Genomic DNA, 18734 nt, shown 5'->3' with positions numbered 1-18734 from the left:
GTTAAAACTCCAGCAAGTAGACAATTTGCCTAAGAGCAGATTCAAACTTTTCTTTTTTGTTAGAAAGCAATATTCTCAGAATGTTCCCATTTCTAAAACACCTTTTTTCATATTCTCTCTGTTCTGACCTCTAAATGCCAGGTGGTACTGCGCATGGTTCTGGCTTGACTCTTACCTCATTCTGTTTCTTGAAATCCTGGCCTCTTCTAAAGTTTGGACTTAAACAGCTAAAACCATAAATCTCATTATATATGTACTCTTTCTAAACTAATTCTTTTACTAATGCAACCTATAATATAAGCAATTCCCCAGTCAACTGGGTTTTTGACGCTTTCAAGTTCTTCGGGTGCTTATAATCCATGAGCTTTAAGATCTTACTGATTGATTCCTACTTTCAGACAATCATATTTTTTCTCTGTTCAATCAAGATCTTTGCTGCTTTTATACTTTTAAGTCAAATCTAACCATTCTATTATACTAACTCACACATATGTGTGAGTTCTTATCTTTACGATGGTCCACAGTACTGTTTCTCTAACTGGAATGTTCCTTTTCCTCAGTTCTCTAACTCTGCAATACCGAATTATATCTACTTTTCAAGTAAGAAAGCTACCTGCTGAAGTAGCTTTGACCAATGACTCCAACTCTCCCTGTGAAGTGGAAACTGCTTGCATATTATAAAAAAGCCATCATTTTCAATTATGTGGGTTATGTATCTGGTTATCTTTTCCCAGAGTTTTAACCAATTTCTTCATGAGGACAAAACACTCCAAGTGCTTATCCCTAAGGCAAATTTTTATAAGCAGTCTCACTTCCTCCCTTTAGTCTAAATGTTCTTTTCTCTAGCACTCCTTATCTTTCTGATATGCCATTAAGAGATGGTAAAACTGTCTGCTATAATTCTTACACTAAACTTCATAGATAAAACCTCTTAATGTTTGATTCTCAATGATTATTAAGACAGGTTTCTAAACTAATTTTGAAAACAAAACAAAGCAAAACACCAGGTAGACTTAAGAAATCTAATGAGCATAATTTTTAAAAGGTAATCAAAATTTAGTATCACTAAAATGCTAGTATGTGCAAATATCACAGAAAATCGATTTCACAAAAATATAACCTCCTAGAAAGCTAATTATATAAGCTACACTATTTATTTTAATGCACAGAGCTTAAGAAAGGGCTAGATTATTTTTGGGCTATAGTATCACTCTCTTCATATTTGTAGCGACTTTCACCAACTGGCCCTGAAGACTCTGTAAATCTGACAAATATGGAACACAAACTATGATGGTACCTACGAAATGATGAAAAGGAAGGCTTCAATGTCAGTACATAAGCAAACACTAGACACCTCAGGAAAAAATGATTTGAATATAGACAAAGGCAATCTGACTATTTTAAAAGTCTCTCAAATTGTTAATTCTAACTTAAATACAGGAAGAAACAAAGAAGAATTGGTAAATTATTAATATATAATAGCATATTAGTTATTCTTATTTTAATTGTAAAGATTTAATAAATTGAAAGTATCCTTGCAGGAGAAAAAGGTTTCAGTCCTTAAAATTGGGTGCAAGCATGGACCTTCAGATATTCTGAGACAATTATTATAAGTTGGCTTTCAAAGCTATCCCCAGGACTAGAGAGATGACTCAAGAGTTAAGAGCTCTTCCAATTATTCCAGAGGACCCAAGTTTGGTTACTGGCATCCATGATAGCTCACAACCTTTACTCCAGATACAAATTTGATGTCCTTTTATAGTCTCCACAGGTACCTACACACAAATAAAAATACCTCTCCCAAATAAAAATAAATCTAAAAAATGTTACCTCTACTGGATATCATTCCAAGATTTCAGAAAAAGAAGCCTGAAATATGGTATCAGGCAACATTAATATGAAAATTTATGCTTCAAAATATATGTAAACAATATAGACAGATCACTTATGGCCTCCTAAATCAGTGGTTCTCTATCTGCAGGTATGATCCCTTTATGGGGTGGGGTTGACATATATCCTGCATATCAGATATTTATATTATGATTCTTGTAGTAAAATTAGTTATGAGGTAGCAACAAAATAGTTTTATGGTTGGGGATCTCCACAACAGGAGGAATTATAATTAAAGGGTCACAACATTAAGAAGGTTGAGAACCATTGTCCTAAATCTTTGAATGGTTCTTTTTAACAACAGAATTAATTACCTGGTAAACTGTTAAAAAAAAAGAATAAAAAAGAAAAGAAAGGGGAAAAAAAAAAGGAAAAAAAGAAACTCCCTAATTTACAGTAGTCCAAAATTAGGCTCTTTGGTGAGATCCAAAACAAAGTCAAAAGTTATAATTAACATTTTAAGCCTAGTATTAAAAAAATCTTTAACCCATCTGCTATGAATAAATAGAACCACAATTGCTTTCTCAGTGTCCCTTAACAAGTCTGTAGAGACATGCCAAATAAAACTGTATAAAGTGTTTTCTATTTTTGTTTATAACTAATAAAGCTAGTAATTTTCCACTTTGGCTTGTGTGTATGTGTGCATGCATGTGTATAACTACTCTATTACTGAGCTATATCTCCAGACCACATTTAATTTTTTTTTTCATATAAAGTTAAAAGAAAACTATTCCCCAGTTTCCATTGTGTTTGGTTTGTTACTTAAGTACCAAACAGGACAGGTTACAGAGAAAAATATCTACAATATTAAGCTTTGATTATATTGGCAACCGTACAAATATCCAATAAACTTCTTTAGTTCTATATAACAGGCTCCAAAAGAAAATTTACATATTGGGGTATGTGTGTGTTGTGTGTGTGTGTAGACCAGAGGTCAATATCAGGTGTCTTACTCTATTTCATCTTATGGCAAGGCCTCTCACTGAATCTGCAGCTTACTAATTGGTTATACTGGATGGGTAGACCAGCAGGCTACTGAGATCCTGGGAGTGTTCTGTTGCCACAATTCTAATGCCTTGATTGCTACATCTATATCTTTTTTTTTTTTAAACACTGATGATAGGGATCTACGTTCAGGTCCACTGCCTTTTCCCCAGCTCAGAAATTATTTTTAACCAATAAGAAACAATACAGATACAGCCACTTGTCTCATTTCTGATGTGTTAAAAGGATTTGGTATGTATTAAAGAGAACACGTAAGTAGTTCATTGTAACAACAAATTATGAGCAAGTAACTTCTATGGTTGTCTTATAATGAAACCTAAAGGACCATTTTGATATTAGATCCAAATTATAAAAAATAAAAATCAAATCTCTCCAGAAAATAATACAGCATTCATACTGACATGACAGCTTATGAGGGCTAGATATTACAAATAATTAAACTGCATTAAAAGCTACTTTATTATATTCAGATTACTATATTTCTTTGTATTCAGAAAAAGCATAAGGTTCACCTCAAGTACTATTTGAATGACTAAAACTCCAAGTATTTTGCACTATAATCTACTTATGTATTTATTTATAATACTTTATACTGCTAGAGCAAAACTAAAAAATTTGATTATACATAAACAGTACTACAAATTTTGAAACCTCCTCTTCAAAATTACCCAAAATGATTTTTTGTTAAGTAAGGAACAAACCATCGACAAGATTCTTTGTTTAGAAAATAGCTTTAGAGGTATATACACAAGCCTAAAAGTTACAATAAAGGTTTACCATTTCCCATTAAGCCAATGCAGACCATGTCTTAATATGACACGTACATGCTCTTAGCAAGTTTCTTTTCTAATGAAAGAGATAGAGTTGAGTCCATAAGTGTTATCCAAAACTATGCCAGAAGACACAAATGCATTGCCAGGCAGAGTTAAAAGAATCTAACAAGCTTTATGAGAATTACAAAACCAAAACCAAACCAAAACAAAACAAACAAACAAACAAAAAAACAAAAAACAAAAACCAGTCCGCTCAACTCCTATTAATTAAACACTAAGTGATGGTTTGCTAGTAAATATTCAGCCAAATAACTGAACAAAGCATACGCTATTTAAAAATGTGTGTTAAGCAGAAAGATAAACCAAAGTATCTTTTGCCAAAAAAGGAAATCAAGTTTTGTTTTAATGGAAAAATAAGACCTAAACAATATCTCTGTGAAAAAAAACAAACTGTTTTGAGGGCTTATAAATTGCACAGATCTATGAAATTCTAATAAGCAAACTTGGTGACAATTAATGGCAATTTTGTTGTCAAGGTCTTGTCCCTCTTCTGGTTTTTTTAGTTTGAAGTTGTAGTAGTGGTGGTGTGTGTTATAAATCCTATAAAACAGCATAAAAATTAAGACCAATTTAACAAAAAAAAATGTTTAGTATTAAGATATATGAAGTGACTATTTCAAGACAAATACGTAAATCCTTAAAAAAGAAAGATATAATATGGACAGAATGCAGTAAAATAAAAAGCACATTTACATTTTATAGAAAATAGTCTTTTGGTTTATTTTGCTGCTTTGTCCCATGCTAGATTCTATGTAATCCATCCCCCTTTAAAATAGCAAAGATCAGTTTTATGCAAAGCAATTCATGCATACACTTTTGCATGTATGCATTCCATATCAAGTAATCATACCTATCCCAGAGGCTCTTTGATTCCTGAAACGTGTTCAAATGGAACGCTTGGTAGAAAGCAGTTGAAGGATTCCTGTGAGATCCAAGAATCAAATGGAAATGAAGTTGAGAATGTACAGTATAATCAGAACTTACAAAAATTGGAAGATTTTAGATTCCTACACAGTGTAACCACTTAAACTTGGAAAAGGTAAAAATATTATTGTTTAAAACAATACTTTGCCTGTGCACACACACATACACACACACACTTCAGAACCCACAGAAATTCAGGACCAAAGTTCTAAAAGAAAGAATAACAGATAACATTAAATACTAATATTCAATTTTATGCATATATACATCGATGTGACCAGTTCAGAGCCTATCAACACCAAGTTGTTTCAGATGCCTTATCTATGGTTTTAGCTGTTTTCCAGTAGACTATACATGAACAACACTAAGCTATAGCTTCCCAGGATTTGTTAAAAGTAAGAACAGCTAATAATAAATAATGTAAAATCCTTCCTGATTTACTCATGATACATTTCCACTTCAAGTTTATTCATGAGTAGTTTCTCTGGGCTAGTATATGTTTGGGGGGCGTTCTAATTTCTAGCATTAATGTACTGTCTCATTAAAGGGTAAAAAAACTATCAACTATATCACTTATTCCTACTTTCCTTAGGGCCAACATCACAGAACTGTAAGTAACTGATGAGCTAATGTAGGCAAACTCCAGTATGTACAACTGACTCTGTATGCTAGGAATAATTTCTTAAGGAGCTAAACTTTTGAGAAACCTGGTTCTTAACAGCTTTCAGTCATTAAGCATAATTTTAATGTCTCCTTCACCATCTACCTGTACTTTATGGGCATTAACAAGTACCTGTTACATCTCTTTAAAAGTCTCTGACTTTAAGCTGAAAATGGCCACTCTGGTTGAGACCACATTAAGTGCTGTTGCTGAGGGCCCTAGTTTAGCTACCAGGGTCCTCTCATAACTGCATGGGACCCCCAACTCCATGGTATCTTATGCCAAATCAATCAATCACCCACCCACCCAATCAACCAATCTTTCTTCTCTGAGTCCACAAGGAAAAACAACAACAAAAACCCAAACCTTTGATCCATGCTTTAGTATAAGAGCAGCAGCTAAGAACATGCTTGCTATATACTAGATGCTATTCACATTACTTTATATTTATTGACTCAATTTCCAAAATAACCCTACCTAACTATTCCTATCTCACTGATCAGAACTGGATCATACAAAAGTAACTCCCCAAATATCAGAGTAGGTGGCAATCTTAGCTGGGTCACAACAATTCATTGTAACTACAGTTCTAGGAGATCCAACACCCTCTTGTGGCCTACACGGGCACTGGCAGGCACATAATATATATTCATACACACATTCACATATACATAAATAAAAATTTAAAAAAAACCTTAAAACTATTTACAAAATTGTCTGCAATAGCAATCAAATATCAATGATCATCAAACTAAAACCAACAGAATCCTAACTTTAAAACCAGAACTGAGTCAAGCTGTATGCTGCATGTACAATTTCTTTTTAGAAAACATTTTAGATTTTAACCAACAGGTACCCCTTTAGATAAACCAGAAAAGGCACACTGACACTGGATAACAGAGAATAACAAAAGTAATTGTTGAATTAATTAGAACTCTTAAACAATGTAGTTCTCACTGCTTTTCCTATTCTATTATTTCCTTTCTATTCTTTGAACCCTTTAATCAAAAGTACAAATTAGATCTTCCAACAACAAAATTTAAGAGGATTCCAATATTTGCTAATTTTTATTAAGCCACTTTTCCCCCCACTGTGTTTCAAAATCAAGTCAGCTAAGACAGAAAGCAAATGATCTGAAAACCTAATTTGGCTCCTCCCACCACCAACTAAATCAGATCTGCCCAGGACCATATGAGAACTGGTTTGCTATCCCTTATATTTTGTTTAGAAACTTCAACTTTAATGAAATAACTAAGAAGATGACGGAGGGAGAGGAGAATAGCTGAGTAAACTTCCAAGTTAGTGCCCATTTGGAATTAAAACTTCATTACTAAGAGTATTTTAAAATTAAGTCTACTCAGAGAGATGACATTTAAAAAAAAAAAAGATAGTTTGACTTTGAAAATATCTGCATTTAATTTGAAGCAAATTCACCACCTAAGCAAATTGGCTTTAAATAAAGTCACATGACTCATGTTATAAAGTGCCATAATTTTTAAAAAACGTAATATTTTTCGTATAAATCAAAAATAAAATTAAAAAATTATCTACAGTTAACAGTAAACATTAGGGCGTGAAAAGGTTCTATGAAATAAAGTACAATAAAAGGAGGAAAGAACAGATTTTTATCAGTGGTTCTTCATTCTAAGAGCTGCTTTACTACCCCCTTAAAATTTTTTTTATTGGATATTCTCTGTACTTACATTTCAGATGTTATCCTCTTTCCCCCACTCCTATCCCCCCCATTGCCTCCATGAAGGTGCTCCCTTTCCCTACCACCCTCTCCACCTCAGCGCCTTGGCATCCCTACTTCATGTAAGTTGTTAGAAAACTGGTTTCAAATGTAATTTCTTGCAGGAGAATATACACTCAAAAACCCAAATGTTTAATATCTTTCAGTTACATCTTTGTGCTATTAAGTTTCATTTAGCATTCAAATAATCTTATTAACAGAGTTTTCCTTAGACCCCAAGGCCCCTCCATTTTTGTGTCATTTCAAAGTAACTGTTTAATTGTGCCCATTGGTATTTACAATGGCTTTTTCTTTCTCTAGTCCCTGGCATCATAGTCTGTCACTTTAAGTTCCCAGTTCATAAAAACAGTTTATCAGAAAGTGACAAACACATATAACATATATCTTCTTGCTTTAGTTGTAGGTTAACCGAAGTAGGAAAAAATATACATATGCGTATCTCAAAGCCATAACGTTGGTAAAGCTTAAAGTATGTCAAAGCTCAACTTTCAACACTTATGTAGAAACCAGATAAACAAAATTTAAAAAAATCTATAAGTGCTATTCCAATATTACATGTGGATTAAGCACTTGTAAGTATCCTTCAGGTCAAAACATAACCATTTATTAGCAGTTACTATAATTTTCCTTTCTTCCCATTCACTGTTTGCTAAGTAATAAAGCAAAAGGAAGACTGGCTTCTGAGTGTCAGACCTAAGTGTTTATGTTTTCTTGATCCATAAAAGAATACTTGTTTACAGGTTTTTGAAGATATCAAATGAGATTATGTTTATACAGGGCTTGACACAATTAAGCTTAATTTTAATGTTGCACAAAGTGCGACTTTTGGTGGAGAATTTTAACATGCATCAAGTGTTTCATAATCATCATCAAGGTAATGTTGAAGCAAAGAGAATAATTTAAAATTTAGAGTTAGGTGCATGCAAACTATTTAGTGTATTTGCCAAGTACAGCTCTGATTTTTGAGCTTCGGTGCAACGCCCCCTCCCACACAAGTTTATCACATTTTTAACGTATAATACAATAACTGACATAAATACTGAAGTAAGCTGTAAGATAAACACTGATTTAGCAATAAAAGCTTCAAAAATACTTTTAAATAGCAACTGAAAAGTAAGAATCTAAAGTTACCATGGTATTAAGCCCTACACTCTTCTTCATGTCAAATTAATCAAATAATTTGCCAAGTATGACAGTCTCACTCTTCAATTTCATTTCACAGCTGCTACTTCTTTGAGCTTAGCAAATCACTGCTTATCAGTGATCTAATGTGAATGGCCTTTCAAATTAAAACGCATTTCCAGAAGAGTTAGCCTCAGAGAATGTATAAATATTGGGTTGATTCTGAAGACAGAAAACTGGGTGGCTGGAGAACTGAGGTAAAAAGTTTTTGATTTATCCTGGTTTAGATATCTTATGTCTTGAACTACAAGCATACATACATACATATGCAAAGACAATGTCTAAAGAGAAGTCAATCTATATTAAGAAACCACATTTCTTTTTTATTTTATTTATATAAGTACACTGTAGCTGTCTTCAGACACAGCAGAAGAGGGCATCAGATCTTATTACGGATGGTTGTGAGCCAGCATGTGATTGCGGGGAACTGAACTCAGGACCCGTGGAAGAACAGTCAGTGCTCTTAACCACTGAGTTGTCTCTCCAGCCCGAGAAATCACATTTCTTAAACTGTTTCCCCACTAGCACTTACTATTTACTCCATCTACACCTAACACATGTAACACATAATCATGTACGATGCTACTTTAGAAGAAACAGAATCTCATTTCTGTACCCTAATGATAACAACTTGGAGAATACTACAAAAACTGAATGACTGGTATACTGTTCCTTTAGCTATTTATTTGCATTCAATTTACTTGTGGAGTATTTGGGTAAAAGCTTCATTTTCTTCCAATCAATCAATCAATCAATCAATCAAATCAAATCAATCAATCATACAATGGTAATAGCCAAAAAAGTGGTGAATTTTGACAAAAGGTTCTTCCCAATCTCATATTTTATGGTCTCAAGAGGAATAGATAGAACTTTAAAATACGACTAAGACCCAAATTCTAACATTATAAATGAAGGGGATAAAAGCTGAGGGGAATTAAATGACTTGATCAATTAAATCAGCAAAGCAGTTTGAAGAATCAAGATTAGAACACAATTTGCTATAACTCTTACTGCATCATGACTAAAGCAGTATTTTCCTTTTCCATGGGTACCAGCAGGCACACACACATGCAAGTAAAACATCTCTCCGTGTCAGTCTTATACTTTTAAATCAAAACTGAATACTCTTTGAGAAATTTATATCATATAATCTGTATCAGAATAATCTGTAGTGGAGATGGGAGTATTTACTCCACTTTATGTTATAGATAACTCACATAAAATTTAGTATGTTAGACCAGCAATTCTCAATCTGCGAGCTGCCAAATGACCCTTTCACTGGGTCGCACATCAAACATTTATATTACCATTGGTAATAGTAGCAAAATTACAGCTACAAAGTAGCAAAGAAAATATTTTCTTTTTTTTTGGAATGCAAATATATTTTATTATCTCTGATTATGTACAGCTCTTCCATGAAAACAGGATAGTACATTTTCTGTAATAGATCCCTCTTAGCATCCCTCTAGCCTAACTCCCAAAACAAAGGCCCGTAAGCAGAAGAAACAACATACATATGGAACAATCAGAAATAAGTATAATCTAAATATTTTCTAGATTCCAAATTCCAGGAGTAACTTATTGCACATAATTCTATATAAATGGACACATTAAACACAATCAAACAAACAGACAACGCTATTATATTTATTCTTCACCAATAAAGGTTAATGCTAGTTATAGAGTTGGTCACTGACCAGTGAGGCAAAACAGTACTATGCCCCTCCTCTCTGTTATTTCCTCTAATATAGATATTACTTATCATCTTTGATTTAGTTTAGTATTTGGGAAAATATTTGAGCTATAAGAAAATATTTTGATGTACTAAAGAGTCCCAGCATTAGGACTGAGAACTCTAAGGCAGGTATCCTCATTTTTCACATACAGAAGCAGAAACTTTACAGGGCTGAGTAGCTTAAAGACCAATATCCCAAATATACAGCAACTGACTGTAATTCAATTGTCTGGTGTCATGGTCATTCATGTGTTAATACACAAACATATTATTGACTGTATTTAATCAAAAGAACATCCTTTTTCATTTTTGCTTGTTTCAGAGGTAAACTATACAAAAGATTTGTTTGGTGTAATACACATGACCTCCCAAATGGTAAAACTATACAACTATTTTAGAAACTAATGGGCCATAAAATACTTTTGAAATTCTTTATTACATATTAAACCTCTTACCTGTTATATAGGCTGTTAATAAAAATAAGTCTAAAACACTCAAAATAGATATTCCAACATTTTTTTAATTGACATATTTGCCAGAAAAAGCGTATCTTCTACAGAGTAAAACTTCAGCCAAATTTTAATGCTTATGGAAAAAAAATGACTGAGATAATGTAAACTAACAATCAGATTTCACTTGCTTGCTCTGCCTAGTCTAATAGTAAATACCCTAAGTGGATAGCAATAAAATTAGTAACTTAATTATCTGCAAAGTTCTCACTTTATCAATACCTATGTATTCATACACACACACACTGTCTGATTTGGAGTTTTGAATTTGAATTGAATTTGAAAGGGGAGGAGTGTGTACACACACGGTGGCTCACTGTCTGCTACTCTAGTTCTAGGGGACTTGCCATCTTCTGGTCTCTACTGGTATCAGCAAACATATACATGGTTCACATACATACATACATACATACATACATACACACATGCATGCAGTCAAAATACTCATACATATAAAGTAAAATGAAGCTAATTTTTTTAATTTGAAAAATTCTGAGCAACATACATGAAGCCAATTTATGTCTCTTCAATATTATCATTCAAGTTTGAACTAAACACATTAAAGTGCATTTTATTAATGCCATGTTATGATAAGGCAAGTTGGTAAATCTTTATGATTATGAGAGGCATATAATTTTTACTTTTGAGATGGTGTCTCACTATGTAGCCCTGGCTAGCCTGGAACTCACTATTTAAACCAGGCTGGCCTTGAAATTACAAAATCTGCCTCTGCCTCCCAAAAAGGCAACTTTTTTTTTTTTTTTTTTTTTAAGAAGCAATGGCAGGCTATGAACACACAAATATTGAATTAGTATGTCTTTGATTTGCTATGGGAAAGATAATGATTTATGTATGTACATTTTTTTGTAGATGTACCCATCAGTATTGTGCTATCTAAAATAATAATTTAAACCACTAGTTGAGTATAAAAAAAAAACCTACAAGCTTAAATGTTTTTCAAAAACATGAATTTTGCTGCATAACACTCTACAAACAATACTAATATTTAAAATATCTTATTTAAAAAATCTGGTCTTCTTTTGCATAAGCATCTAAAGGGGATCAACATTTAGGCTACATTTAACAAGACAGACTAGTTTTATAAAGCCCCTTCTCCTTATATTAAAGAGTAAGTATCTAAAAGGTGTAAAACAGTCATCACAAAGTAAAAAGTTACACAAGCCAGACAATATTAGTCTATCCTCATTATTGACAAGTTCACTTCTAAGACCAATCTGGATGTTAGTCTGTTATATTTTCTTTCATCTTAGTTATTTGCCATCATTCAATACAATACTTTCCCACTCCTAAGTTCAGACCATCATGGAAAAATCAAAACCTCTTTTCTACCTTCCTCACATCATTTCCTCTATTAAGAAGACCTACTGAGGGTAGGTACATTTGTTTAATGGATCAACAGAGGACATCTGCATCTAACCTCTCCTTGTGAAAAAAAAAGACAAATTCCACTCCAAAGTATCACACACCAAATGCATAATCCCAGTATCATACCAATTCCACATGAATGTTGTCAGATCCTTAAAGAATAGACTAAAGGTGTATTTATTCTCAGAGGTACATATTATCTGTTTCTAATACTATGTAAAATGACTTCTCACAAAGGTGATTTAGTACATTTATGATTCTATACCCTTCTTTCACCTACCTGAAAGAAACCTGTACTAAAATAGTTACTTGGAATATGTTTCATCCATGTACACATAGCATGTACTGTCTTTAAAATAATAAATATTTGGCCCATAGTAACCAGTTCTCAATTTTAAAAAGTTATGTTCCTGTGAATATAAAAGGCCAAGATCCTATTACTGAAAAAGCTGTGGGAATTTCAACTTTTTTGGAAATCTGTAAATTCAAATTTTATTTACATCTATGTTCACAAACTAATATATATTTTAGCAACTAGATATTTCTAATGATCATTATCAGTTTTTATACTAAATCTAATGTTTGAAGATATCTAATTTTATACTTTGTCTACCAACCATCTCCTGGGTAGGAATACATTCCCAAAGTCTTAGCTTGGCATAAGGCAGTATCTTGCTGGCGATTTACTCTTTAATTACTTCCATGATGCAACAGATTAAAAAAAAAGGTTAAGGTGCAAAGAAACAGATTTAAATAAGAAGCATTCGTTTTAAATTTATGTACAGGAAGATCAAGGAGACCTTTCTGTAACATAGCTCTTAAAAGGGGGTCAATATATTCTATTCCAAGATAAGAGAGAAGTATTGTTCCTAGTATATATTTAAATAAATTCTTACTTAAACTTCAAGCCAAAAAAGACAGAAGTCCATTAAAGGTATGTGAAATCCATTAAATAAATATATATGGACAAATTTGTTATAGCACATACCAACACATGCCAGTTAACATTACTAGATATCAGCAAAACTATTCAAATTAACAAGATTAAGTAACATGTCATTAAGGGATCCTTACAATAATCAGCTGACAGTTCACAATTGTATCCATTCATGAGTTTCTGCAATGCTACCTTCTGAGTTCACACTGGTCAGTTATTTATGGAAAACAACCTGTACTGTGCTAGTGATAGTTTACAGCTCCTCTCATTTACAAGGAGAGGAGTCTGTTAAATGTACAAGCAGTTTAATCAAAGTTTGTAATGTTCACTGTAAAAGTGGCTACATAATTCTTTATCAATCATCATTATAACCACTAGTTTGCACAAATTCACTGTGAGAAATCTTAATGTGTAACCATAAATTTTTCTAATCAAAATGGCTAGAAAAACCTCATAACTTGATTACTGTAATGTAGGATTAGCAGACAATGTAAAGGACTCTTTGCATCAGTAGCTGTTTAATAATCTCAAAACAGATTCAATATAAGTCTTTATATGGAACCAAACCATCATAGACTTCCAATGTTGGAACCTAAAACCAACCCTTTTATTAACCTCCCATCTTCCTTCCTTTCACTTCAAAACAAAAGAACTAAAACCTGTTTGCTAAATTTGGAATTTAAACAAAAAAAAAAAAAAAAAAAAAAAAGAATATTTACATGTATTTCCTTAGCATCTAAATGTGTTAACCTATTCAAGAAGTTTAAAACATTAATTCCTTAAGATCTCTCCAATTTATATTGTATTTGAAGTATTACAAATGATACTGCAGATTTTAAGTAACCTCAATTATATTAAAAGTAACGTTTCTAGTTAGTACTGTTTCGTAAGTTATTCATCTGGGTAATTTAAACATGTGCCTGGGAAACTGTTATCCGAAATGTGTAAACTTTAGAATGCCCTCTTTTACACAGACTTTCCTTTAAACAAACAAATAAACAAGCCAAACCCTATTTCTATTTAATGGATTCATTCCTTCACCAGGTGTATTGGTCTTGTGACAAAACATCAAGTATGTAAGATTACATCTTGGAAACTAGCATGTTAAAAACAACGGAAAAACTAATATGAAATGCAGAATTTAAGACTGGGGTAAAGTGGCACATTTAAAATGGGAGTCCACACAATCAAACCCTTGAAAAGGATCAACTGATCCGAGAACAATGACATAGCACTACCTGTAATCAAAACATTCATTATATTTGGAAATAAGATTTCTGAGATTACTAACTTTTTCTACAGTGAGGTAAAATACATGCATCTGTAGAAATACTCAACAGAAATATGTTTCAGAGTTTCCATTTGTCAATAGATTTGTTTCAATAATATATTATTCTCCTTTTAAGTTCTGAAAACTGTAGATGTTATACACTGTATAGTATATGAAGAGGAAAGATGTACTTTTCATTCATGGGTTTTATGTGTAAAAGAGGAGATTGGGAAAAAGTCATTAATTGAAGAGATACAGACAAGACAGTGTATAGATCAGGGAGGGCAAATAAAATATAATTTCTTAACTTAGAAAACATAGGTTGCTGGTAGTTAGAAAAGATAAGGTACTATTCACCACCATTAAAGGTGAAAGGTAAATTTCACCTGTCTGTCATATGTGGCCCTACCCTTAAAAATAGGAGCAACTACAGAATAGAGGGGGTTTTGTTGTTGTTGTTTTGAGCTGCTTATGAAGTCAGCTTTCTTTTTTTCTAAGTTTGTAATCCCACCTATATTAAATGTTTCAGTGACTGGCTAGTTGACTAGCACTCTTAGGAACAGAGTTCTCAAGTGCAACAGGTATCTTACAACCTGACTACAAAAATCTTGAATTCTGAATCACAAAAAAAGTGATGAATGAATTCCAGTAAGCATCACCCCAAATTTTGATCCTTTTAGCTCTCAAAAACCTACAATGTAAGATACCCAACTCTTCCTGTAATTTTTAGTGTACTGTTAATACCGTAATTAAGTTTTTAACAAGGTTGGAATTATGTAAAGTCAAAGGTCTATGTGACAGCTCCTAAAAAACAAAAAACAAAAACAAAAACAAAACAAAACAAAACCCCTACAATTTCTAAGTAGGCCACAACCAAACATAACTGCTATTGAATAGTGTAGCAATACACTAATTTTTACCTAGAGTGTAAGTTTAGGTAATTTTTAACCTAAACTTACACTCTAGGTGGAGGGAGTTGGTTTTATTTATATATATATATATAACATATATATATATATCAAAACTATAGTTTTTACTATTGTTTAGGCATTTCACACCTCCCCTTTTCCTACACTAAAGACTGATAGGAGAACATTTATTTTTTTCAGTATTTTTTTTCTATCTTTTTTCCTATTTTGCTTAAACAAAAATAGTATCTTTGAGAAGTTACTGGGAATTCTCATGGTCCCTTCTATTAAAAGACTGACTTGACATTTTATCACTGTCTCCAGTCTTCCCAACACTGATGGAGACTGCATCTGTTCTATCACTTCCCTGCCCCCAGGAGAAGGCCTTCTGCCTTCCAGTCTCAGAGTTGCAAAACTCTGCAGTAAGCACTCAAAAGTAATTACTACCTTAGAAAGGGACCCCTCTTACCGAAGGGTGGGGGCAGTACCAGCTCTCATCTTTAAACTGCTAATCTGAAATATATCAACGGCGTTGAATCACTATCCATTTAATTTCTTAAAAAGAAAACAAAAAACAAAACAACAACAACAAAAATCCCGTGTCTTTTGTCTCCTTACTTCAAAACTTTGAATTAATTTTTACCAAACTTAAGTTTTAAAAATAAAGACCTTAAGTGGAAACAAACAAACAAAATCACTCCCAAAACTGCATCCTAAGCTATTTGGTCAAACAACTCTACCAGATACTCAAAATAAAAATTTACATACCTGTCTTCATCACCATCAACAGGAATAGCTATGCTGAATACAGAGGTGGCCAGACTGTTCATAGGTGTTAACTGAAGAGGGTTTGCTAGGGCATCTGCAACTGGAGGCTTATTTTCAGCAATGAGAGAAAGTGGTGCTTGAGGTAGGGGTTCTGATTTTCTTCTAGTATCGTCAACTTGCCCGACTAAAGACTGGGTCTGAGTCTGAAACTGGCTTAGGTCAGACTGTGGTAGACTTGTTGGTGCACTGTGTGTGCCTTGCGCTAAGGGTGGACCAACTTGCTGGATGACGCTGCTGCTCCGGCTGACTGGCGTATGGCTGCTCAGTTGCTGAGACGGGCCCAGAGGCGCGGGGACATTTGGCATAGTAACAGAAGTGGTGGGCACACTAGGCACGCTTGGAACGGGTACCGCTGCAGGCACGTTTGGAACTCCGGGCACCACGGTGTGAGGACCACCAGGCACGGCTGACAGCTGGCCACTGCCACCCATCTGCGGCGGAGGCTGCACGGACTGGGGCTGCCCAACCCCAGTCAGCCCAGAGCCTGGCTGCACCACGCCTCCTAGAGCAGCAGGGGCCACTCCGGCCAGCTGACAAGGAGCGGCTTGGCCCACAGGAACCGGGCCCGGGGCTTCACTGGGCTGGGCCGAGGCGCCCATCATCTGGGCACCCAAGGAAGAAACGCTCTGGCCGGACCCCAGAGGAAAGCTGGCCGCAGCAGCAGAGGTCGCGCTGGCGCTGGTAGCCAAGGGCTGCGCGGGGCTTGGCGGCTGCAGGGCCACGTGCGGCGGCAGGTACTCACTCTGGCCCGCTGGCTGGACCGGCAACAAATGCCCGGGCGGCATCGGAGGCTGGGGATAGGCGAACTGCTGCGACAACGAGGAGCCGACCGCCGGGCCGGGCTGAGCTGCCAGGGCCACAGGCTGCGCCAGGTTGACATTCGGCGGCGGCAGCCCCTGGCCAACAGGCCCCGGGAGGGCGCCGCCGGCCACGGCTCCCAGGGGCTGGGTTGGCTGAGCGGCTGCCGTCATTGGCTGCGGCCCGGTCGCCGCTCCGGGGAACGGCGGTAGCGACGCCGAACTCGGAGCCACAGCCCCACCTACGGGCGGTGGAGGCTGCGGCTGCCCAACGCTGAAACTCTGCGGCTGGGCGAGAGTGGGCTGGCTCATTTTCTCCGACGGGGGTAGCTGTGACACAGCAGTCAAGGAGCTGTCAGTTCCCGAGTCCAGCCCGTGCGCCCCCTGCATGGAGGCCACCACCACCACTACCGACCCTCCGGTGGCGCCCAAGCCGCTGTCCCGCTCCGCAGTCTGCTCCAAAGTATTGCTGTGTCTAATGCAATCCCCGGACCTAGTGAGGACGCTACTATCTGAATCCCGCTCGTAGTATTCCATACACGTCCATCGGCCGCGCCGATACGGTTCTCCGCTCCCGTGGTCTAGTTTGATCACGCGGAAACGGGAACTACAAGTGGCAGGGGGCTGAGATGGAGTTGCACTACTTGGCCCAGGGGCAGGCACCGAAGTGGCGGCCGCCGCCAGGGTCTGGGCGAGTGCCCCCGCCACGCTCCGGGCAGGCACGCCGCCGCCTCCGTTGGCGGGCGCAGCTGAAGCGGCTGCCAGCTGCCCATCTAGGATGAGGTTCGGGGACACAGTCCCGGGAGTTTCAGCATCCCCGACATTGTTGAGCGTCTCTTCCGAGGAGCTGCGCTCGCACACCTCCTCCGGGCCGTAATCCGTGGCCCGAGAAACGTCGAAGATCTCGGAGGACACGTCCTCCGTGCGCGACTCGTCCGGGTCGTCCAGGCTCTCGGTGTCCTCGGTGATGCTAGTGGCCACCTGGGCCGTGGTGACACTGGTGATCTGGAAGCAGCTCTTCTTCTTGGCCGGCATCTTGGACATGGTGGAAAAGGCTGGAGGACAGAGGCTCCTCTGGGACCCCACCGGAAACCGACAAGGGCCGAGCACGGGCCCCCAAAGACAAAGTCCGAGTTCGCGCCTGGGTCTACGGCCCACGCCGCAAGTCACGGGCTGCTCTGGGCGCCGGCGTCTCGGCGCGACATCCTCCTCTTTCCTCCTCACCTCCCGTGGCAGTGGTGCCTCAATTCAACCCGTCAGTGACGGCCCGAGCGTGGTTCAGGGGCGGGCCGGCTGCTCGCACAGCTCAGCCGCCGCGGTCAGTCCAGCTCGGCGCTCGGCGCGGTCAGCAGGCCCCGCTGGGGGTGGAGCGCAGGGCGCAGGAGGCGGCGGCGGCGTGAGGGGCGGTTCTGCCCCGCTCGGGCTCTTCGGGCCGGGTCCCGCGGCGGCTCCCGCGCGGCGACGCGGAGGAAGAAGGCGGAGCGGCGAGGCCGGGACCGGCGCTTCCTGACGGGGCTGGAGGTCCGCGGCGGGAGGCAGCCCTCCGTCCCGGGCTCTAGCCCGAGCGCAGTCCGGGGGCCATGCCGGCGGAAGCCCGCTCGGGGGCGGGGAAGGCCGGCAGTCTGGCCTCCCTCAGGGAGCCACCCGCGGCGGCGGGCCCGGCCTCCTCGCGGCTCTGAGGCGCGTGAGGGGCGGCGGCGGCTGAAGGAACGGCAAGCGAGCGGAGGCGCTCGCCGGCGTGAGGAGACCAGTGGCAGCGTCTTCCGCTCCTCCTCGGCGCGGCCGGCTCGTAGACTCCGGAACAACTGAAATTCAAACTGCTGAAGCAGCGGCTGCAGCTCCCTCCTCTCGGCCAAGATGGGGCTGAAATGGCCGCGCCAGGGATGCTGGGAGGAGCAGCAGCCCCGCAGCCGCTGCCGCCGCAGACTAAAATGCCGCCGCTGCCGCAGCCACCGCCAGCGCCGCAGCCGCCGCCGTTCCGTGACGCGCCGGCGTCGTGACGTCACAGCCCCGCCCCCTCCGGTTTCCTGCAGCTTCTCGTGGAGGCTGGCAGGGGTTCGTGGGCGGGGCCGAGGGTTAGAGAAAAGGGAGTGGGTTCTTCTTTTAAAATTTTTTC

The 18734-nt window shown here is 38.2% G+C and overlaps 1 protein-coding gene across 2 annotated transcripts in view; it reads right to left on the bottom strand.

Annotated features, from left to right (window-relative positions):
• TSC22D2 (TSC22 domain family member 2) overlaps window positions 1-18513 on the bottom strand; it is a 44254-nt gene extending 25741 nt beyond the window's left edge. Inside the window, exons 1-2 of one of the 2 annotated variants that reach the window (XM_080929616.1) lie at window positions 15762-18513; window positions 4579-4650 (exon numbers count right to left, since the gene is read on the bottom strand). In XM_080929616.1, coding sequence (XP_080785742.1) covers window positions 4579-4650; window positions 15762-17662 — 1973 coding nt within the window. In that variant the 5' untranslated portion in view covers window positions 17663-18513. The remainder of the gene's footprint in view (window positions 1-4578; window positions 4651-15761) is intronic. The other variant, XM_080929617.1, reaches the window with a different exon arrangement.
• Between the last annotated feature and the right edge of the window lie 221 nt (window positions 18514-18734).

Source organism: Micromys minutus, assembly GCF_963924665.1.
Source record: "Micromys minutus genome assembly, chromosome: 15".
Lineage (NCBI taxonomy): Eukaryota > Metazoa > Chordata > Mammalia > Rodentia > Muridae > Micromys > Micromys minutus.
This window is presented reverse-complemented; position numbering and strand designations above follow the sequence as displayed.